This window comes from Harpia harpyja, chromosome 3, assembly GCF_026419915.1.
Source record: "Harpia harpyja isolate bHarHar1 chromosome 3, bHarHar1 primary haplotype, whole genome shotgun sequence".
In the NCBI taxonomy this organism is placed as follows: domain Eukaryota; kingdom Metazoa; phylum Chordata; class Aves; order Accipitriformes; family Accipitridae; genus Harpia; species Harpia harpyja.
Window position 1 is genome coordinate 38,721,912 of NC_068942.1, and position 23,184 is coordinate 38,745,095.

The 23,184-nt window shown below is 48.0% G+C and overlaps 1 protein-coding gene across 5 annotated transcripts; it reads left to right on the forward strand.

Moving 5' to 3' along the window:
• Positions 1-432: 432 nt before the first annotated feature.
• PACSIN3 (protein kinase C and casein kinase substrate in neurons 3) lies at positions 433-22,143 on the forward strand. Of its 5 annotated transcripts, none has more exons than XM_052782006.1 (12): positions 433-639; positions 12,620-12,703; positions 14,206-14,306; positions 14,728-14,884; positions 15,675-15,910; positions 16,318-16,473; positions 17,029-17,204; positions 18,038-18,158; positions 18,634-18,770; positions 19,452-19,517; positions 20,031-20,191; positions 21,828-22,143. In XM_052782006.1, exons 3-12 carry the CDS (start codon positions 14,253-14,255, stop codon positions 21,941-21,943), a joined length of 1,380 nt encoding a protein of 459 aa, XP_052637966.1. In that variant the 5' UTR covers positions 433-639; positions 12,620-12,703; positions 14,206-14,252; the 3' UTR covers positions 21,944-22,143. The 5 variants fall into 5 exon arrangements, with proteins under 5 accessions (XP_052637966.1, XP_052637967.1, XP_052637965.1 ...); XM_052782007.1 differs by lacking the exon at positions 433-639 and adding an exon at positions 875-965; XM_052782005.1 differs by lacking the exon at positions 433-639 and adding an exon at positions 905-923.
• The last annotated feature ends 1,041 nt before the right edge of the window (positions 22,144-23,184 follow it).

Consider the following 23,184-nt stretch of genomic DNA (forward strand, 5'->3'; position numbering starts at 1 on the left):
GCTTCCTGCTCCACACCACCAGGCTGGCTCCGGGCCCTGCGGGTCAGCTGGCCGGTACAGCACACAAAATAACTAACTGAAAACTAACTACGGCCCCAAATCCGGTGGGCAACACTGAAAAAAGGCCAACTCGGGGTTGGCCCGAGCGTCACCCGGACGGGCAGCTCCTCCCAGGGCCGCCTCCCGGTGCCCCCCACTAACGGGGGGGCGACCCGGCCGGGCACGGCAGGCCTCCCCCAGGGACAGGGCAACCCCCAGCCCCCTCCTCGCTCTTTAGAAGCGGCACCCCGCGCCTCAGGCCCTCGCCGTAGAGGGGGAACCGCGGCGGGAGCCTGCGCTGCCCTCCCAGCCCGTCCCCCCCGGCCCCACCTGCCTGGGCAGAGCCTCGGCGGCGGCGGCCACCCGTTAATTGGATCAAAAGCCCGGCGGAGCGGAGGGGGAGGTGGGAGCGTCGCCGGAGCTGCCCCGCCGCCACCGGCGTGCTCCGAAGGCACGGGCCGGGCGGAACTGCTGGAGGCGGGGCGGGAGCCCCCGTGTCCTGCGGCTGAAATAGGGGGAGGGCCCGGTTCGCTCCCAGCCCAGGTGGCCGCTGCCCGCCAAGCCTCCCGCCGTGCCGAGCCGCGCCGCGCCGCCTGCGAGGTAAGCGGCGGGGTCACCTCCGCCGGGGCTGCGGGCTCTGGGCGCTCGCCGCTGCTGTCGGGACGCTTTTCGGACCTGTTCCCCGTAGGGTGCCGGGGGTCCCGCCGCCTCCCCGCGGCGGGCAGCGCGGCTCGGGAGGCGCTGGCAGCTGCGAGGGAAAAGTTTCCTCATGGAAAGGGGGCGGGTGGGGGAAGGCGGTGCCCGGCCGGGCGCTGCCTGTGGGCAGAAGGGGATCGGCAGATGGCTCGGCGCGGTTCGGCTTGAGGCGGATGGGAGACCCCCCGGTAGGCGCGGGGGAGCAGCGGCGGGTCCCCGAGCCCCGGCAGGTTGTTCGCGATGGGAGGGGGGTGGCTGGGGGAAGCTCCCGGGAGAGCTCCGCGTCCCTCCGCGTTCCTTGCAGCCCGGCCGCCGGCCTGACCTTCACGAGATGCCCCGCCGCCGGCCTCCCCGCAGCCGGCCTGCCGCCGCCGCCCCGTCGCTGGGGGCTGCGGAGGCTTTCCCCCCCTCCCTCCGGAGCCAGCGCCTCCGCTCCGCGGCGGGGACAGGGGCCCCTTTGTGCCGGATCCGTGTTGAGCCGCTTCCCACTCTGAAACCGGAGCCGCGGGCGCTGTGGCGGAGGGTGGGGGGGGGGTGAGGCGGATTCCCAGGACCCCCTGGGGGAAGGGGCCTCGCTGGGGCCCAGGCTCGGGGGGGCTGCACCGTCTTGTCTTAGGGGGAACCGTGTTGTCGGTCTACGAGCCGGGGCTCCCGATGGCCGGAGTGAGGAGGACGGCAAACGGGACAGTCCTGGCCTTGCTCGTCCTTTCCTCCCTTCTGGCTGGCGGCAGCAGTCGTGGTGCGAGGGAGGGGAGAGCGGGGTTTGGGGCAGGCCAAGGGGTGCCGCTTGTGGCGGTGTCGCCTGGCCCCTGGCAGGCTGCTGGGGTTACCGTGTCCTCTCCGGCGCAGGGCAGGAAAAAGCTGATAAACACGAAGGGTATTAGTGGGCCTGAACATCCAGTGCTTGAGAAGACAGTCTATGATTTGTCACTGCGCGCGGGAGGAGGGATCCGCGATCTCCGCGAAGCTATCGATAAGTCAAGGTAGCGTGGCCTAAACTCATTAACCAGTTTCACCACTTTCTGTGCCAACTATGTGTTCTTTGCTTGCTCCAGTTCTTCAGGCTTGCAGAAGGCTCGGAGCTTGGTGGTGAGGGGGAGGTTAGCTGACCACCTCTGGACTTTTGCTCCTGGCCCTAGGAATTAGTCTGGCCTTTTCGTTCACTCTTTAACCTTCCTTAACCAACTAGTGTTCCCTGCCTCCTGAAACGGGAGGTGAGCCTCTCTCCCCTTCAGATCAACTGCCGGTCTAATTCGCACAAAGGAATTTCTGATATGATGGTAATTGATTGCAGTACAGAACCCTAGCAGAGTCTCCCACTCCACCCTGGAATTCAAATGTCACTGAGAAGTCACTAAGCCTTACGACAACTCAAGTCATTCTCGGTGCGTAATGGGAGCAGAATGCACAACTGCAGCGTGTGGGCTAAAATGACAGGGTCCGGATACTCCTCGCTCCAGGTGTGAGCTGGTCTCTGGGTGGAGTCGAAGTGGAGCTTCTCCCTGCACGTTGCATAACTGGGCGCATTCTTTCGGGCAAGGATTCACCTTTCTGTGAAGTGCACAACATGCTCTGTGTGAGACAGAGTCTATTCTGCTTTGACTGTTTTGTGTTATTAATGGTATTTCACTAGAAGTTCCCTAAAATATTTACTAGATTGTCCTTCGAGTTGCAGCTTGGAACAGAATGAATGTGTGAGCTGGATCAGCTGCTTGCTGCCTTCCCTATTCTGTGCCTGCTGTATTGTATTGCTTTATTGGTGCTTTTTTTTGTTTCTTTGTTTTGACCTATGAGTTTGAGCTTCTCTGGCTTGCCTGCACTTGTTCAAGTGAAGATCGTCGTCTTCTGAAGCTGTAAAAAGCAGTAACTTCAGTGTGTCAGCTATGTATAGGCTTGAGAACAACTGCCCACCTGGAACTCCATTATCAAATGTCAGTGAGTGAATAAGGATTGTGTGTAACCAGACTGTGCCAAAATGCTGCAGGTCCTTGGCAGACTGTGTGCGTAACCAAGTCATAAAAGCCTGAAAATCTTATGGACCCAAATTAATTTCTTCACAGGACAATGAGTGGTGCTTTTAGTCATTTTAGGTTATTGTGGATTATACAAGAGCTAGCCTGAATCTTCTGGGCTTTCCCTGGATGATCATGAGTTTCCAAAAAAATATAAATAAATATATACGCACAGATATATCTCTTTTTAATTCAACAATATAGTGACCGCAAAACTGTGAGAACATGGTCACCGCAGCAGGGGCAACATGAGCTTCTGTTAGAACTTGTATGATATCACTGAGCATGGCAAATACTGTATATTCTTTATTCTGGCCATCTTGAGGGCTGGAGATTATTCAGTTGTTGTTTGAACTATTTAGTCTGTGTCATGGCTGGCATCCAGAGATTGAACCGGGGACCTCAAAAGCTAAAAGTATCTGCCTGTAGCCTGAGTGGAAAAAGCTATGCTCTTGATCAGGGAGCATTTATTTTTGCCATCAGCTGATCAGTGATGTGTGAATTTGGGCTGCTCTTGAGAGTTCATGGGGAAATGCCTAAACAATAGGAGAACTGTTTAAGCCCTTTGAGGGACTCTTATCTTTTTAAAACAGACTTTCTGATCAGGCAACCTATTTTATCGCTCGTTACTCAGCATGATGGGTGTAGAGGGTACTGTGTGATGGGGAACTGTGTCAGATAGATTAAAAAAAAAAAGCCTTAATATCTTAGTCTAAGGCCTTAGTGAGTGGGACAGAAAACAGTGACTACTGTATCTGGAAGTTTTCAGGAAGATTATGGGATTTTTGCTCTTTGAAGAATAACAAAAGAACTTTGCATCCTTGGAGCAGTTAAGAAGCTGTTCAAGAGGTAGCTTTTTGCTGCTACCTTGCGGCATGGTGACCACTGTAACATCCAAATGCACTCTGACTGACTGGGCACAAGTTTTTCCAGCAGAACAAAGTGTAATGTCAATGCAAAGAGCCTGGTGCATCCTCTTCTGTAATTATCAAGCTTTGTTTCAGTGACTGGTACGTAAGTTTCATGTTCCTTTGAGCTGAAATGTGGGCTGAAGCTGGGCACTGCTATAAGACAATATGTGTGACTGGCATCCTAATCATATTTCAGCCTTCAGTGGTTTCTCCTCCCTATGAATGGCAGGATGGGAAGGAGCCTTTCAGACTTGTGATAGTTAGAATTTGTGTGTTAAATCTAGTGGTTGTCACTAGGCATTGTAGTTTGTTGAAGAGGCATGTGAGAGATCTCCATGGTACCGGGGGCCTGGATCCAGAGGCATCAGGCTTGTGGGGGATTTTATGCTCTCTTAGTAGGTGACTGTGGTAGGACTCTGTTTATTGCAACCTGTCAGTAAGTTTTTCCAGGCTAGAGGAGTTAGAATTGCTGCAGGCAACCTGCAACTAATAGTGTTAGCAACTCTTCAGCCTCCTCAGTCCTGTCCATGCTATGAGCTTGCCCAAGCTGTGTCTCTTCTGTTTGCAGGAAAATATGGTACTTGCCTCCTGGGCTGTTGGGGACATGGTCAGTCTTTTCAGTTGCCTATTGGTGATTGTCTGTTGGCAGCAGCTTCTTCCTCTCCTTCAGTATCCCTGCTGCTGAGCCAAACCTCTCCAGCTCCTGAGAGCGCTGAGCTGTATCAGCTGCAGCACTGCTGCACAGAGCTCTGAAGTAAGTCTCGCTGCCTTGTCTCTGACATGGGCAAGAAGCTTTCATGGCAGATTAGGAGAAGATGCAGTATATTTCACTTTTTGAATTATTCTAGATATTTATTTTTGCTTCTTGGTGTTTTCAGTCAGCTCTTCCTTGTACTAGGGCTGCTGACCTGTGGAAACCTGTGTGAAAGCCTCCTGTTGACTCCAGCAGGCTTCTACCCCAATGCAAGCAAAAAACTAGGATTTTGAGCTGTGGTATAGGAGCTGCTTCAGGAAACCAGTGGGGGGAAATAAAGCCCACTGGATTGCTCTGTTTGTTCTTTCGTTTTCTAAAGCCTCCCAGTGTTCTTTCCTTGTGTGTCAGGTTGAGTCCTGAGGATCAGAAACTGAGATCATTGCTTTGGCCAATGGGCTGAGAAAGCAAATGACATTCCAGTGGTGCTGAACAGTTAAAATCTATTCCGTCATGTGTGCCCTTTGGGCTGACTGTCCCATTTGCTTGTGTTCTCCTGGAGTCTTATGGATAATGCCTGGGATATGAAGTACTTCATATTAATAGTCCTGTGCTTAAGCTTGAGATCCAAAAATTTATTTGAAGAGGCACTACTGATACCAAAGAGCAGATTCTTTGCAGGTAGTATGAAAGTAGATAAAAGTTGCTACATGATATACAGGATAATGAACTTCAAGAAGAATGTGTGAAGTATGAATATCTGCGGCACAGGCCGGTTCCTCATGGCTGCCCTACTTCAACCTTGTTATCTGTGTGTATCTCTGGGAAATAGGTCAGAAAGGCATGTGAGTATCTTTAGGAATGGGGTGCCTACAAAGTGATTGAATCTACCAAACTCTTCTTGAACCAGGAGATGCTCAGAAGGGAATCTAAGTTCCTGAATGTCCTCTCCAATCCACAGAGCAAGCGATGCTTTCTTTTTACATGCCTGGTCCCATAAAAAGACTGTGCAAAATGACTCTGTACAAGCTGGTCTGTAGTCCTGCCAGTTCATATGGTACTGAAGTCTGCCTTACAGTTGCAGTTGTTCTTTACGTTGTTTAGATTTTCCTGCGAGGAAGCAATTGAGTAAACCTAGGTCTGATGAGAAAAGGTGAAAAAAGAGCCTTGCCATCAAAGTGGAGGAACTGACCATAATGTGGAACAGAAGCAATGGGTGCGATGCTTTACCTCATTCTTCTCCTTTACTGCAAGAGATGTCCTAGCACTCAATCATACCTTATTCAGCTCGTACTTCAAAAAGTTGGTTGTACTCCCTTCTACAGCCTGTTTTGGACTCGAACTGTGTGGGGAACTGGATGAACTTCAGGAATGCCTTGATGATGATCTTCTTTCAGGTTCTTTTCTGCATTATATGAATATTTGGAAGAAAAGTATTCACATAATAAACACTTCTAGTTAATCGGCTTTTACTAAGTAAACCCAGAAACCTCTTTGATGCAACTAGAGATAAAGAAATGCAGTACTTTGAATTCACTGGCCATATAATTGCCACACAGTTGGTCTGAATGACAAAATACTTGCCAATGCTATCTCCCATTCCCCCTTCCTCAAAAGACAGCTAATGGAAAAGATAACTATTGGTAAAGTGAAGCCAGAAGTTGCAGAACTGCAGCTGGGTTAAAAAACCACTGTGACTTCCAAATGGGAGAAGGGGGCTGAGAAGGCTGATTGGAGGCATCTGGCTACTGTGCAGTCTAGTGAAGCAAGAAACCACTAGAAGCTCAGTGTTAGAATGGAGCTAACTGGCTTGTGGCTCCTCTAAAGGTTGTTTGATTGCATTGATTGCAAGTCTGCTTCCTTAAGACTTAATGCATTCAAGTAAACTTGATCCCTGCTCTGGGGGTTGCAAGGTGATTCAATCACAGAAGGAGAATATTCCATTGACAGGGACTTAGAGGAGTTTGCTTTTTTTGGTTTTTGGGGTTTTTTTCCCCAAACACAGGAAACACCCCTGATCACCACCTTCCATTATTTCTCTCTTCTTTGCTCAGGATTGAATGAGGCTGGGGCGTCTTGTTCTGTTTGGATCACTGCTGTTCACATGAAGATCTGAACAAAAACTTCTTTACTCAAAGCCTGGTTGGAAGTGGGTGGACTGGCTCAGCCTGCTATTGCAATGAGTTACCTTTACTAAGTTATAGGCAACTGTGTTACAGGATGGACTATTGATCTTGTCTTGCCAGTCACTGAGTGCAGAAAAAACACAACCAGGTGAAATGTAGATTAAATCCTGGAAAAACTGTCTGCATTCAGTGCAGATTGAGACTGCTCAGGAGAGGTATAATAGCTTTGGCTGGTGCTTTAAACACCTGTTTATTAGTGATTTAGGGAGAAATAGCTTCCAGTTGTTTGGGGTCCCTTCTGATTAAAAGGGAAGTGCTGATTGCATGTATTTGCTGGCAAGCTTGATGTTTATTTGCAGAGACTGATGCAGCAGGGTAGGAGGTACCCTGGGAAGTACCCAGCATGGAAGCAAGCAAGTGAAGAGGCTCAGGGAGTGGGACAGTAGAGATTATAGGTTCTCAACACCCACGTGGGTTAACCTTGCCCTGAGAAAGGGGTAAGACAGGGAGTGTGAGAACTGGGAAGTGGGCATGCTGACTAGCGTGTGGAACAGGAGCTATGTTATTCACAGGGCTATAAGAAAGTAGGCTGGTGTAGTACTGTTCCTGGTAGTTTGTATGTGTGTCTTTTTATTAAGCTGACCACTGCTCCTATTTGTAGCTGCCTGTTAAATACATAGACACAGCATACATGTCAAGATTATTCCAGCAACCATCTTGAACGTACCAAATGAACATGGCCTGTTGCCCTGTTAGAGTATGGTACCCCATGGTCTAGCACTGATTTCCTCCCTCCTTTAACTCTGTGGGTATTTGAGATGTTAATCAAATTTTTCATAGGAAGAACAACTGGGGAAAAAATAACACAGACCTTGATAGTCCAATACATTCCTTCATTAACAGTTTCATATTGTTGTGTTAACCAGGATAGATCTGTGTTCCTGTAATACTGAAGATCTCCTACATCATACTGGAAAAGAAAGCAGAATTTTTCCTTTTCTTGGTGAAACAATTTCTGCCTGGTAAAGCTGTGTCAGTCAGATATCTTAACCCTTAGATCAGCAGCGATGTGTCGGTAGAAGCCTGTCCTGTAGCCTTGGCCTCTGAGAACCTGACAGGGAATAGCTAATAAATGTGGAAAGTATTTCATTCTGAATGAACATTTTGAAAACAACTTGGGGTAATGCATAGGGGGATGTCTCTCTTCAGTATGTTAGCTTTGTCTGAATGTGAAAAAGACCAATATAAAGATGCTGTGGTCTGAAATGAGAGAGTAATGAAGCAGCATGTAGACTCAGGTCAGCCCTTTAAGTGGAACAGGATCTTGTCTGTATTTTAGTACTTTGGTATAATCATGGAGAATTTTGCTAGTGGACAGCCACATGATCTGTAGAGAATCATTGTCTGGGAGACAGGCTTCTGCTACAGGCTTGCACATAGCTGAAGTGACCTTTGTGTGTAGTTACTGTTCTGCCTGATGTCTCTCTGACCTCTCCCTGGCTGGAGAAATCAGCTGAAATCTTGCTTGAAACTGAATTGGGTGGCCCTGGCAGTCTTCAGTCCTTAGGGAGCGGCTGGGAAACACTGGCTCTTAGTCCCTTTCCCAGTCAGGTGACTCTACCAAGGGTGTGACCACAGCAATAAGATAAATATCTCTAAGGGAAGTTTTGGAGGATCTTCATGTTACTTGGCATCCTCTCTAGCTGTAGAGAAGAACTGGCCCCTCTTCAGAAAGGTGAGTACACCTTTAAATATCAGTCCTCCTATATAATAGCAGTGGAGAGCATGTTTACTGGGCATCATTACAGTCACTGGTTCAGACCTATTGGATGTGCACCTCCAGAGATGGTGAGGCTGGAAAGGACACCCTGTCCCATATCCCATTTTATTCTCTCCATCAGGGACCTTCCTAGCACCGCTGTACCAGCAGCAATCCAGTTCATTACACTGCTAGAGCCATGTGGAACCTCCTGGCTCCAGCTCTCTAGTTCCATTCTGACAACAAGTTAACAGAAAAAAGAAAAAAGGGGGTTTTCATATCTGTTGTTCTGTAAGGGGAGGGGGGCTGCCATCCTTTTGTGTATTTGGATTGTTCAGATTGAAATGTTTTTCTGCAACCTATGCCAGAAGTGCCCTGCTGTGGAAACAATGCCTTCACCACTGCCTGCTATACAGAAAAGTGACTCTGGGAATCAGGCGAATTGGCTACAGAAATCTCACATTGCTGCCTTGTGGTGTTTGTTGTCTTGAGGTGGAACTGAGTTAGTAGCAGCCCATTCTTGATTAAAACTCTTGCTTAACTTGCCTTTAACACCTATAGGGAAATCGGTCCATAATAAAAATGTACCTCCACTAAAGCCTCAGTTACTATTACTAGATAAATATAAGTCAACTTGTTCCTACATGTGTCTGCATCCAGCATTTGCTGTTGCACTTGGGAAAGGGGAGAGGAGTTGGGCAGAAGGTGTTGCCTGGTGCAGTGTACAAGCTCTGTTTCTGTGGATGAATTCCTGCAGGGTTGCATGCACCAGCCCTTTGAGCATTTTTAGAGTTCAGAGGCTTGTTCTTGGCAAACTTGGGAAAACAGTTGCCTACAAGGAGTCTCAGGAGGCAGTCGAGCAATGCACAGAAGTGATGCCTTGGGCATTTGGAGGCTGGAAGTACCGGAGTGTGGTGTAGAGGGGAGAGGATCTCTGGTTTACCTGCCTTAGGGAAAGGTTTCTGAAGTGGGGAAGAGTGATTATTACTATTGGGTCTAGAAGTCTTATTTGTGGATCAGGACCCTATTGTACTCATGTTGTGCAAATGTGAAACAAAAAGGTATACTTTGTAGTGTGTTGCCAGATTCACCCATGTTTTGAAAGAGGTTTTAGCCTGACACGTTGGTCTGAGGGCAGGGATCTGTGGTCAAAGATGTGTGACTGACTGGAGTGGGGGTGACATTAACAACATAGTTAAAGGTGGAAACAGCTCTGCCGTGACAAGCCCTTTGGCATTTCCCTGAGTGGAGCTCAGTACCAGTGAGGCAGTTGTGAGCCGCTCTACCTTTCTGCAGCTAAAGACCAAGAGCCATTTTTTGATAACTTAATAGGGAGTTGATTGCAGGTGTGACTTAATAACTATGTTGGTCATAAGTGAGAGCAGGTATTTGGGGGAAGGAGGGGAGTACCTTTTCTAATGGTACTAGCAGAAAGCATCGTAGCTCTGCAGAAATCTGATATGCATAGTTCAGTTCATCTACCTGATGTTGCTGGTTGTAGTGGTGTCTGTGATGCCCTCATCCGTAATCCTGTGAAGGTGTGAAGTGAATAGAGATGCAGTCACTCTCTCCTTCCTTCTTCAGAGAGCTTGTCTTGCAGGAGCTGCAGTGAGGTCTCAAGTAGCTCTTAACTGTGAGAGCTGAAAGAGGAAGGCAGGAAGGTAGGGATAAACATTCCTTTGCCCTGCAAATATAATTTGCTAGATAGCTTCCTCTTAGCAGAGGTGGCAGTGGCATCAGAAGGAGTCTTGTATGTGGTGCTGACCCACATATAACTCTAGTTGACCCAATATAACTCCAGCTATATTGCTCATACTGTACAGGCTCTGCCAGCCCTCCTGAATCATGTGGTGGCTCTTGCTATATCAGGCTGTCCACACGGTAGCCCTGTCATCTCTACTTTGCTGTACAACAACCTCTGGGCTTTGGGATATATAACTTATGTATTTGTTCTTCCTGGGAAATTCAGGTTTTCCCTGGTCTCAAGGTCTTGGTGGCTCACAAGACATGCAGTGTTTCAGGAATAACTAGGCATGAAGGGGTGGAGTGGCAATCTATTTGCTCTTCTAGGGCTCGGGGTGACAGCAGCAGCTGTTGTTCAGCCCCTGTGTGCAGTACTAAGTACCTTCCCTACGTCTGTATGCAGATCCAATTTGATCTGCTGACTGACATGGGCTCATGGAGTATGTGAAGTCCAGAAAAAGCCTGGCAGAAAAGGGTCCTCCTTGTTCTTTGACCTTTTTGCTTCTACCAGGCTAGATTTTTTTCTGGACTTCTATACAACTGCAGTGGAAATATGTACTTGACTGGCTGCTACTCAGGTCATGGAGATTAGCCTGTAGAAATATTATACTACTTTACTGTATTCTCCCACCTAGCTACTGCGCTGATGACTACAGTATAGCCTTAAGCTGTGGGATACTTTGCTACATGATACTGTGGATGCTGAAAACTTATGTGGGTTCAAAAGCAGACTGGAGAAATAAGTGGAAGAGAAATCAGTTGAGTGTTACTAAATTCATAGGTGCCACAACCAGCTCAGGAAGTTCCTGTCAACAAATGGTTAGAGGCTTGGAGAGCATGCAGGGAGGCATCATGTATGCTTGCTCTGTTCTTAAAGCAAGGGAAGGTATCTGCTTTTGGCTGCTGTCTACAGAGGCTATGAGAACCCTTAGTCTGATCCAGCACAGCTACTATTATATTTCAGAGCCTGTTGATCTTCGTGATAGTAAATCCAGTTATTTGGGTTTGTAATTCCTGAGAAAATAAGTACGTATGGCTCAAATTCTAATGTGCAAACTGCAGAAAAAATGGATTCATGGGTTTTTTTATGTTTGGGTTTTGCTTGACTGTCCCTCAAATGAACAAGCACACTCTGACACACAACAGCTTTCTACATTTACCCCCAAATTCTAGCACTGTGTAGTCAGCCTGAATTGGAAACCAGAGATGGAAGGCATGTTTGTGATTCATTGCTTCCTGATAAAGTGGGGATGGGGGTGTGGTGTGGAAAAAGTGATACAGCCTTCATGTGTCATACCTAATTGATCTATGTCTCATCAGGAGAAGAAAGAAAGGGTCTGGGGCAGTTTTAAGTATACTTAACTGTTCATGAAGGTTTTTTAATCTTAGCAATTTCAGGAATGTGTAGTCTGGTTTTACTGGGGACCACTGGGAAGTCTTAGAAGGTTTATGATGAGCTGTAACCTTTTATCCAGTGACCTGAATCATGCAAAGTGTCCCAACTCTCCCCCCCCCCTTCCTCACCAAAAGTCCCTAGTCTGCTTGCAATAACCCAGTCCCCTTTTCTTTCCTTCCTCATCTTTCCCCACCTTCTTTCATTCCTTCTCAAAAATTGTCTTAATGTCTGGCTAAAAATCTCACTTCCAGGTTTTGCAGTTTCTGCTCTTGGCTGTATTAACTCAGTTGCCCTAATCTTCCAGCCTCAGGCGAGTGGATATTGGTGACAGAGAAGGTTTTTTTGCTTGTCTGTTTTTTAAATAAATAGCCTTTTGACATTGAAGTAAATCTTCAGGGAAGTGAATGTGAGGTAAACAGAAATGCCTCTTTCTGCCCTTGCTTCCCTTAGCCTCTGCAGGCCTTTTACTTCCCTTTCCTCTGTGGAAAGTTGATGACAGTTACCTATACCATAATGGCAGAATAAAGTATTTCTGAGAATGTGATGGAGACAGCTCACAGAACCAAGGGACAAAAAAGCTCTGCTGGTAGAGAGCCACATCCTACCAGGGCAGTGCTAGGTGCTCTGCTACTAAAAGGACTCTAGGCCTCTAGACCAGAATACGCATTCTTGTGAGGTTCTCTTTTTTTGTTTAAGTGTAGAGTTATCAAGTCCTTTGTCTTGTATATAAATCCCCTTCATCTTTAGTAAAAAGGGACTGCAGAAAGTGTACATGTGTGTCCTTCCCTTTTTCTCCCAAAGCCAGCTATGTGTAAAAGTACGTGCAGCAGTGTGTGGAGGAGGCGATGGGTTTTGCTAAACTGGACACTGTACAGTGGGAGGGACACCAGGCCCCACGTACGGTGCCTGGGCAGTGTGTTTATTTTAGGCCTTTCTGGCCCAAGCTGTTCCCTTTGCTCAGCTGTTGTGATGCTACCTTTCCCAAACGGTACTGTCATGCCGCCCCAGTGTTTCTATTTTAACTCTCTCTGGGGCTAGATCTTGTGACACAAGGATTTGGCATCTCTACTACGTGCTGGAATGTGGCACCTCAGGAGGCACAGTGGCTGCAGCTGCTATATCAGAGGGTGCCCCTCCTAGTAGCTGGCAGAAGGGGGACACCCCTAGGAGTGTGATGCATCAGAACAGGCAGCATCCCTGCAAAGGAGCACCAGTGTCTAACCATGCCCATCTCTGTCTCCTCCAGTCTTTTTCACGGAGTTTGAAGAGCTTGGGACATACTTGCCTGCTGCCCACTGCTCCCCTGTGGCATCTCGCTTTCAGCTTTCAGGTATGTAGTTACTGGGCATAAGAGTAGAGTTGCGTGCCCTGGAGGCACATAAGATAGCTTTGCAGCCTGCTGACAAATGGTGGGGAGGGAGGACAGGGACAGCTGGTGGCATGGGTGGAGGCATTCTTCAGGTTTCAAGGTTCGTGCACCTGAGTGTCACGTCCCATTTAACAACTTGCTTCAGTGACTGGAGTTCAGCACTTTCAGCCTTCTGGAGAAACCCAGAGGAACAGCATTAATGTACTTCTGACATTCTGCATGGGATGAGACTGGGAAACAGAGCCAAACTGTTTCCAGAAGAAGTGTAGGAAATTCCTGCACTCTATGCTGGGGTGCTTCACGGTGTGGCTCATGCCACTGAGAAGGATTTGCAGGAGGTGGGAGATGTGGACTCGACCTAGTCTTCTTCATCTCTGCTGTGTGCTCTGTGGGCTGGCAGAATGAGCAGATACCTCTCTGGGGTGTGAGGGAAGCTTTTTATAACTAGGAATGTGCAAGAGGAGAAGTGGCAGCAAAGGACATCTATGCTGCATTAACCCAGGCTTGCCTAGAATGGAGTGGGTTTGTGTGCGAGTGACTGGGCTTGGGCCTTTTTCCATTACTCCCTCTCTCATTCCTGCACAACAGTAATGCTGAACCTCTCCCCAAGGAATTCATAGTGTTGCACCATGTCACAAACAAACTGGCAGCACAGACTAGCACAGGGGAATGGGCAAAAGTTCTGAGACAACAGAGGATGAAATGAACCTTTTACCTTCTAGCCTAGATTTGGAGCCTAATGCAGTGAGAGAGTTGAGTGTAATGAAAACACCATCTCTACTGGGATGTTTCTAAGAAAGCAGTGGTGCTGGGTAACTGGCATGTGTGCTGCAGTGCCATTTGGCTGGGTATGCCCCAGCATGTTTCTGTAGTTCTGCTCAAGCCCAGCTCAGCTGGTGGGCAGTTTATAGTGCTCCTCCCCATTCAAGACATGCCTGCCCGCTGACTGCTCAGCCTTGTTTTCTCCAGCCAGTTGTTGTAATCCCGTAATCCTGAGTCATACTGGGAAGCTGGAGTCATCTCCATTGACAGAAGACTTACTTGAAGGTCTTTCAAGGCAAACTTCAAATAGCTTTAGCTACCTCAGTTTATGTAGCTTTTGCTACCCTCTTGAGGACCTTGGTTAAGAAAGGAATCTCTGCAGACGTGTTTGGTGCTGCTGAAGCGTGTTGGATTCGCTATTTGTACAGCTGAGGTTTGGCAAGATTGTCTTCTACAACATCATTTCCCAATGTGCTACAGGCCTGCCAAGGAGGCCATCTGTCTGCAGGGTGGGAGGAGGCAGGTTCAGTCCTGGGCATCCCTGCTGGATCTAGCCATCTGCTGCTGGAGGTGCAGTGATGCCAGTACTTGCCTGCAGGGCAGTAAGTTGGGCTTCTCCAGCTCCAAAAGTCATGGAGAACTGTGCTCTCTGCAAAGGCTCATCCAGTGCTATGTTAGAAATCACTTTTCTCTCTTCTCAGCTTAACTGAAATCTGCAAAAATTCTCTGCTGCAAGAAAACGGGGGTGATGTCATCAGAAGATGATGCTGGCGGGGAGGCTCCTGGGGGCAGTTTCTGGGAGGTAAGGAAGGATAATTGGAGTGTGAGGGAGGTAGGAATGTCTTCTCACCTCCCACCAGTGGAATTAGGGGGTTGAGTTTCAGGTTCCTGGGTGACATGTTGCTCTTGGGAAGTGGAAGGGAGGAACTGTGGGGAGGTTCAGTAACACGCTGTGTGTTACTGTAGGGAGGAGGTGACCCTTTCCTCCACAGATGCTGTGGAGTGAGAGTTCCTTGTTCAGCTGACACTGATCTGAGCTGTGAGAGGCAAGCAAAGCATCTCAGCTTCTTCCCTCCACTGCTGTGCCTGCCTGAGAGAGTGCCAGAGCTGCCTTCAGAAGGGCCTCTGCTCCCTCCCCAAGCAATGATTGACCTGCTGCTGTCTATTCTGAAGGAACATGAAAGTCAGTACAGTATAAAGGATGATGTTGTGTAAAATTTCAGGCTGGAAACTACAGGCGGACAGTGAAGCGTGTGGATGATGGGTACCGGCTCTGCAATGACTTAATCTCCTGCTTCCAGGAGCGAGCCAAGATAGAGAAGAACTATGCCCAGCAGCTAACAGAGTGGTCCCGTAAATGGAGGACCAATGTTGAGAAAGGTAAAGTTGGCAGGTTGGACTGGGAACAGGAAGCAATCATTGCACTCTCTTCCTTGAGTGCTGTCTCTTACTGAGGCGACACTGTTTCCTTGGGGGACAGGCTTCTCCAGGAATGAGGTGACTTTCTTGGGTGTCCTTTTTTTTTTTTTTTTTTTTGTGTGTGTGTGTCTGTTTTTGTAGCCAGTCCTCTCATTCTCTTAGAGAGGTGTTCTCTGCGTTATCAGGTATTACAAAAAGATAATCTATTTGTTTAGTTTGGCAAGTCCTTGGGCAGTCCAAGTCTTAAATCAAGCTGCAGACCTCCCCTTTTAAGGATGGCTTGGCTGTCTCTCCTTCTCCTCCAGTCAGAGAATAACTACTAATCCTGTGATTTAGTGACAGTGGGCTCAAACTGATAGCACCTCACAAAGTAATGGGAAACAGTGAGACAGATGCCCTAAAGGACCTACTGGTCAGTGAAGCAGAAGCATAGCCTCAGTCACAAACTAGTTTTGCTATCTGTCCTGAAGTTCAGGCCAGATCTGTGAAGAGAATTTTCTACAGAAACCTTCTCCTAGCAGGCACCATCTGGGACAGCTAAGGCTGCCCAAAAGAAATGCCCGTCCAGCCAGCTGTAACAGCCAGTCTAGATGCTGCCTGTTGGTAGTGTGTGGAGACAGTCAATGCTGACTTGTGTGATGGGGGAGAGTTAAGGAAGTGACTCCATACCGATGTGTGTAGGAGGAAAAGAATCTGCGTTCCCTTCTGTGGGCAGGAGGTGTAAGAGCCTCTCTGGTGCTTGTTCCTGCAGGTCCACAGTACGGTACTCTGGAGAAGGCCTGGCATGCCTTTCTGACAGCTGCAGACAAACTGAGTGAAATTCACTTAGATGTCCGGAACCACCTGGCTGGTGAAGACTCAGATAAGATCAAGGCCTGGCAGAAGGAGGCCTACCACAAGCAGATGATTGGAGGCTTCAAGGAGACAAAGGAGGCAGAGGATGGGTTCCGCAAGGCCCAGAAACCCTGGGTGAAGAAGATGAAAGACGTAAGCAAAGTGTGAATAGGGAAGGAGGGATAAGGGCAGTCGAGCTGGCTGCCTGATTCTGAGAGCCACTGTGCAAACTGGGTTTAGTCACAGTAGCAGTGAATGTCAGAGAGGGAGGGATGTCTTGATGGTCTCTTGTTCTTGGTGGTTTTGTAGCTTCCTTCCCATGAGGGAAGGCTCTGGTAACAGGCTCTGTATTCCTGCACAGCAGGTGAGCACTGAAAGAGAGATCATTCAGAGGTACCTCTTCCCTTTGGAGCATGGTTTACTAAATGCCAAATTGGCATTCCTATTAGGTTGCCCTGAAACAATTGCTGCTGACTGTAACAAACGTTAACATGCCCTCTCTGAGTAATGGAGATCAACGTGGTCAGGATCATGGCTTTCTTTGCATCTTCCTCCTACAGGTGGAGACTTCTAAGAAAAACTATCATGCAGCCCGGAAGGAGGAGAAAACAGCCCAAACAAGGGAGAACCATGCCAAGGCAGACTCATCTGTCTCACAGGAACAGTTACGCAAGTTGCAGGAGCGTGTAGAGAAGTGCACTCAGGAGGCTGAGAAGGTGAGTGTGTGTTACATGGATGTGGGTCACAAGAATACTCCTCTTGAGGAAAAAGCACTGGTTGTAATGTCACTCAGTGAAATGGCTCCTGCTGAAGCCTGTAAGAAGGTGTGAGATCCCATTGTCTGAGGTGTTAGGAAGTTAGACTGAGACTTCAGTAACTTAAGACTAAGGTCTCTCTATCTTTGGTGTTGGGTGAGATCTAACTTATAAGTAAATTAATAAAAAAAAAAAGTAGGGGATTTGGTGCAGGGGGTGGGAGCTACAGAGCTGAAGACTTGGCTACCAAAAGTGGCTGGTTTGCCTGCCCACAAGAGTGAAAGTGTGGAAGGTCCTCTATGGAAGAGAGTGGCAAGGAAGAACAAGGAACTTGCAAGACTATTAGGAGAACAATGGACTGGGACACCAGCTGTGGGATTTCTTCTTTCTGTGGTGTACTTGTTCAGCAGTGCAGGGGAAAAAAAACTTGAGTCCCAAGCCAGAGCAGGGGGAGTGTCACTGGTTTGACATCAAGGCAACACATCTCACCATTGCTGTCCTCCTGCGTTGATACAGTGCAAGGATCAATACGAGAAGATGCTGGAAGAGCTGAACCGCTACAATCCCCGCTACATGGAGGACATGGAGCAAGTGTTTGAGGGCTGTCAGGAAGCAGAGCGCAAGCGATTGTGCTTCTTTAAGGAGATGTTCCTGAATCTGCACCAGCATCTCAACCTCTCCACCAGTGAAAGGTACCAGCCCTCACACAGGAGGGAATTCTGCCAGCCTGGGGTGCCCTGGGCTCTGGTGAGGGGTGCCAGTTCTGGTGTCTGTGAAAGGGAGCTGCCTGTTTGCATCTCCCAGGTCTTGCTCCTTCCCCTTCCAAGTGTGTCTTAGAACTGGCATTTCGTCCCTTTAGACTGACCAGTGCTGGTGTGTCTGATCTTGGACAGCGTCAGGCTCCCCAGAGAGGATTATTTCTGCCTCTGAAGCCTTCCTCTTCCACTACTGTCCAGTACTGTCCTGGGGGTGTGTTTCTATTCTATGAAATGCCTCCATGTTGCTATATGTAATCCCAGTCTGAGGAATGCAGCTCTGTTGCCTTCTAGTATCTATAACTATTACACCCATACACCCTGAGTAAAGAGACCTTTTGTGAGATAATGGTAACTGTAAGCCCAAAAGTTGCCCTTAAGTATGGGTTACACAGGGGAAATAGGTGCAGCCAAAAATCTTCTGTGCTCCTATACTTTTAAGGTGGAGACAACAAATCTGAGCCACCTCCCTGTCTGTGTAAGAATGTGCCAGGCTCTTTCAATGCTCACTTGATGAGCTGTGCTGAGAGCTAGCAGATGTTAGCCACTGCTGCATCAAACAAGCCTGTCCTGTTTGCCAGGCTGACCCTTCTGTAAGGGTGGCTCTGTTTTCCTAGGGCTGAACCAGTTGCTGCTCTAGCATCCTTAATCCTGTGGGACTTTGGATGCTTTGTAATTGTGCATGAGGTTATGTTCTTCCTTCCTGCTTGGCTTTTGGGAAACTGCTGAGGGACTTGGTTACTGGTGGTTCTGTCTGTTCCTGGTCATAGCTTTCATGCGTTGTATCGAGATCTCTACCAAGTCATCATGGCTGCAGACAACCAGGAGGATTTGAAGTGGTGGCGCAATACTCATGGACCAGGCATGGCGATGAATTGGCCTCAGTTTGAGGTGATGTAGCATTCTAGAGTTCATTACTACTATTTCCAAACATTTAGCTGCTTTACTGAAATTGGTGGATTGCTAGTCTTGTGTTAGAAAGACCATGTCTTTGCTTGGCAGGCTCAGGATGTTAGGCTCTTCCAAAATTTTTTTGTTGTCTTGCAAGTTCTCTGGTGCCCAAAGGGACACATGCAACCCTGCCAAACTGCAAATACTCCAGCCATCCAGCTGCAAGGTCAAAGAATAGGAGCTGGTGCTGAGGGCCTTGGGATGAGTTCCTGTTATAATTTTTGCACAGCCCCTCCTGTTGCACCTTGGGATTCAACAGGAGTGAGCCTGCTGTGCCAGCAAGGCCATTCAGCTGACCAGCCTAGCCACAACTGAAGTATGACCTCGTGTTCTGTCCTTCTGTATTAGTCAGAAAAGATGCACAGAGCTTTTGTATCCAAGTGGCTTGATGGTATTACTGCTTTTCCCGGAACAGGAATGGTCCCTTGAAACACAGCGGGCAATTACCAAGAAGGAGAAGAGTGGCAAGATGGCTGACGACGTCACACTGACGAGCATTTTGCCTACACGGGATGGTGTTGTCTCACAGACCCCTCTGCAGACAAGACGAAGGTAAGGGCTGAAGTCTGGGATACATCAAGTTAGGAAAAGTACAGTCCTGCCTAGGGTCATGAATGAGTTGGATTGATAGGAGTGATCTTTTCCTTAACTTCCTGTCTCTTGCCCATGGCCTTGCCCATGCCACTCTGGAAGAGACAGGGTAGATAAAGGGGTTTAGGGTAGCTGCTTCCCCCCCCCCCCCCCCCCCCCAGTATGTACTGCCTCACAAGGTGCCTGCCTTGTAAAAATCCTTCTAGTGATAAGATTTGGCCTGGTCAGACTAATGCTGTGTGATATTCTGGCATGCATTTCCCCAATTCTTCCTCTCAGTCAGGGTGATGAAAGTTGGGAACTGGCAGCTTTGCCAGTTAGCTATACTGTTTCCTAAATGCAGGCAGCAGATTTTTTTTTTTTTTTTTTTTTTTTTTTTTTTTTTTTACTACTCCCTGGCATGGTGCTGAGTACTACCTGACAAGTCTGGGTGTAGCTGCTTCCCTTGCCAGGAAGCAAGCTGGAGAATAGGGAGAGGCTGAAGAGACTCATGTCCTACAGTTCCAGTAGTATCCTGCTTTAAAAGGTGAACTCTAGCCTAAATGAACTGGGCAGAAAAGAATCATGATACAGAGATGTCTCAAGGCCATTACTGTATTTCACAGTCTATTGGATTCAGGGGCCCTATTTGCCAATCTACAGGTTTTCTTACCAAGAGGAGCAGAACAGCCTCTTCTATGACAGCCTGAGGGCACCCACCCACATGAAGTTAGTACAGAACATAGCCACTTCAGGGGTTTTTGGGTTCCAGGTGCCTGTCCTCTGCTGCTCTTCCCCTCTGCTCTTGTTCCTGACTTGGAAAACAGCATTCCAGACATCTCTTTGGGATGGGAGGCATGGCTTTTCCCATCTGTCTTATTCTTGGCTGGAATAACTCTGGACATAGCTGGGCTCTCCAGTTAGGACTGGCCTTCCTTGTGTGAGAGGGTCTGCTAGAGTAGGATGAGGTCATGAAGAATGTGCATGTGTGAAAATACTTTGAGAAAGAGTTACCCTCCTGGCCCTCAGGGCTCTAATGCTGGGATGCTTTCAACCATATCTAGTATCTCCTGGGATCTCTCCTCCCTGTTCACCCTCACTTGGCTGTTGGGCCTCTTGCACCTCGTTCTATAGCACAGCAGTCTCAGGGGGAGTCAGGGTGGTGCATGATTCAGGATGAGGTGGGTGAGAGATGAGTCTACTAACAACCTTCTTGTCCCCTCTCTCCCTCCACATACGAAGCGGAGGGAAGGGAGATATTTCAGAGTGGTCAGATGAGGACACTCCCAAGAAGTGCCTGGATGCCAATGGGCATGAGGAGGACATAAAGGTGCCAGGTGTACGGGTACGAGCGCTGTATGATTACACGGGACAGGAGGCTGATGAGCTGAGCTTTAAAGCAGGTACAGAAGCACTAATCTCTTACTAACCTTTTGTTGTCCTCACTCAGGCTGACTGAATGATGGAAACACTCTTTTAAGAACTGGATGTCCCCTTGAAAAACTGATACTTATTCTTCTTCCCCTGGCCTGACCCACTGCCAGCTCCTCTGAGGTGGATGATACACTGGGAAGTCCAACTTGTTCTAGGCTAAGGGACAGTGAGGCCACATAAAAAGAGACTGCCTAGGCCTTGGTCACAGGGTAGGGTGAGCAGACCCTAAGTGGTAAAACAGATCCTTCCTGCCTCCTCTTAAGGCATTTATTCTGCATTGTATCTTGAGACTTTATTAAATGCTCCTCCCTTGTGCCATTGATACAAAAATTATATAGGTGGTCTGGATTGTCCTTTGATGTAACCAGAAGATAAATGTCTTGGGAGAAAGCTCAGCTGACTGACATGCACTACTGAAAGCAGAGTTCAACTGACAAAAAACAGCTATGCAAACTGTTGCTCAAAATGGGTATCTTGAGAGTGGAGATCCTGGCTCACAGCAGAGGATTGAGTGAGAGAGAATGCTGGAGCAAACAGACCCTTCCCCTTTTCTTCCTTCAGTTAAATTTAGTTTGCATGTGACATCTTCTCCAGCTCCAGGAGGACATCTGGATCTTGAGAGTGTATCTTATCTTGCTTGTTTTGAGTCTTACATGGTATCTCTGTGCTATACATGTCCAAAATACACCTGTTTTTAAAAGGCACTGAAGTCCTTCAGTAGCAGGGGCTTGTGCCCGAGGCCAGTATCTGTGCTGCAGCATTACCATACTGGTAAACTTCCTAACACTAACTTGATGCTTTAAAATATCTTATAATATGCATGCTCTAGAACTTGACTCTTTGCTCTCTCTTTCCACCCAGCAGCTATAATAAGGCATGACTGGTTAGCTTTAGTCATCCCCTTTTTGAACCTGCTCTGTGCAACATGCACCAGTAGGGCTTAAGCTTAACAGCAGAGGATGTTCTTTTCTGAGCCTCTGCCAGTGTGGGGTGTGCCTATTGATGCAGTCAGACCTCCCTCTCTGGCAGAAGTATGACCTTGTACTGGTGGAGAAGGGGACCTTTCTGCCCTTTCCCAAAGTAGATGTGGAAACGTTAAAAGCCTTTCCTGGTCATAGTCTGAGAAATGAGTTGATTCTATACCTTGCTGGCCAAACCAGACACTCCCATCATGGCATAGTCATTTTGGGTCCTAACAGCCAGAGCTTAGCAGCCTCTTACATTTCCTTCCCACCTTGCTACAGAGGAGCCACTAAGAAAGAAATCTCTGAGATTGTTCTGATCTGTCTGGCTTTAAGCATGTTCCTCTAGGGGGGAGGAAAGCAGGCAGAAATACAGGGCACAAAAATATTTCTGATGTTGAACAGCAGAAGTGAAGGTCTGTCTCTAAGTTCCTTGGCCTAGGGGATGGTACTGAGAATAGATACTGAAGAGGTCAGTAACTCTGGCTTTAAACTGTGCAGTATGATACAGAATGTGATAAGGGGGGAAAAGTGTGGTGATTAAGACTGATAGGTCTTGCTTTTTATCAACTCTTCCGAGGCAGGGAAAAATGCCATGCTACTTTTCTCAAGGCTGCTTCCTAATGACTGTTTTTGCTTTTAGGTGAAGAACTAATGAAGATTAGTGAGGAAGATGAGCAGGGCTGGTGCAAGGGCCGGCTTCTCACTGGCCAAGTTGGACTCTATCCTGCTAACTATGTTGAGAAGGTTGGATCATGATTGCTACTGCCCTGCTAGTGTCTCTCAGCCATGCCAGCATCTCCTGCAGAGGTCACTGGGTCACTGCTGGCCCCAATCCACCTTTGCAGCATATCTAGCAACTTCTGGACTTTGAGGGCATGTATTCCATGTAACTAATGCTTCATTTTAAACGCCTAGACCTGTAGGGATTTTCTAATAAATAAACAAGGATGAGTAAAGACTTCTCTGACTGTGAGCACTATAGGAGTGCAGGAGTGCAGAAGGGAACAGATCTTCCTCATGTGCACTCAGTGAAAGGAGATAAGTGACACATGCAACTCTTCAAAATAGAGAAGGCAGACTTCCTTGGCTTCAATGCACATGCATCCATAGGGTGGTGGGGTCTGCCCTCCCCCCAGGCTTCCTGTTCAGGGAAGTTTGGATGTGCAGGGTAATAGGGAACTTCTAGTATTGCTTCCCCTTTTTGGCTCAATCAAGCTGACGGGCAGAAATCTATTTATTCTCCCACATCTTTCAGAAGTTTTCAGTATCATTCACCTGCAGGCTTGTTGGCTCCCCTGTTAAGGCAGCTGGTATAAGTGATACAGCTTCAACAGCCTGGATGTCCCTTCCCACTGCCCTCAGATTTATTGAGCTAACACCAGGAATGAATGATAGTATAGCTTGGGGACAGGAGAAAGAGGCTTCTATCTTGCATGATGTGGCTGTTCAGGTTAACCAGTCATGAACAAACTATCTGGCAGCAGGTTGGAGTTGACTGAACATTCCTTGAGCTAGAATGGGCCTTGACACACACTGAAGGCTGGTATTAACAAAAAGAGAGCGACATTCCAGTGCTGTTCTGCTTAGAACCCCTAAATGCACTAGTATGTGTTGGGGTTTCTAATGCTTCTAGATTGTTTTGGCTATACCTCTCTTCTTTATGAACACTGCACAGCAGAGACCCTCTTTTTCCTTCTCCTACATATTCTTGACTTACGCATGCTAGAAGTGCACTCCCTGCTTTGCCAAAGACCCCCACACTGTGATTGAAGGGTAGCAGAGTGTGGAAGCTACCTACTGGCTGGCACAACATTAGCTATAGAGGGAAAATTCTTCTTCTGGTCCTGAATTGCTGCAGGTGTACTTATGTGCAGTTGCTAAGTGCCATTCAGCAGGGAGGACCTATCAGACCTCTGTCTAGCCTGTCTTTCTGCCCTTGAAAGCCTCTGAGGCTGCTGAGACAGAGTGGGGTCCTGATCCTAGTGCTCTGCATATTC

What these genes read in the sequence shown, in the direction of transcription:
- PACSIN3 (XM_052782006.1), top strand. Translation starts at nt 14,253, where the DNA reads ATGTCATCAGAAGATGATGCTGGCGGGGAGGCTCCTGGGGGCAGTTTC. An exon ending in AACCTCTCCACCAGTGAAAG is followed by an intron (nt 17,205 to 18,037) that starts GTACCAGCCCTC and finishes TCCTGGTCATAG; the next exon opens with CTTTCATGCGTTGTATCGAG. An exon ending in TGAGCTGAGCTTTAAAGCAG is followed by an intron (nt 20,192 to 21,827) that starts GTACAGAAGCAC and finishes TTTTGCTTTTAG; the next exon opens with GTGAAGAACTAATGAAGATT.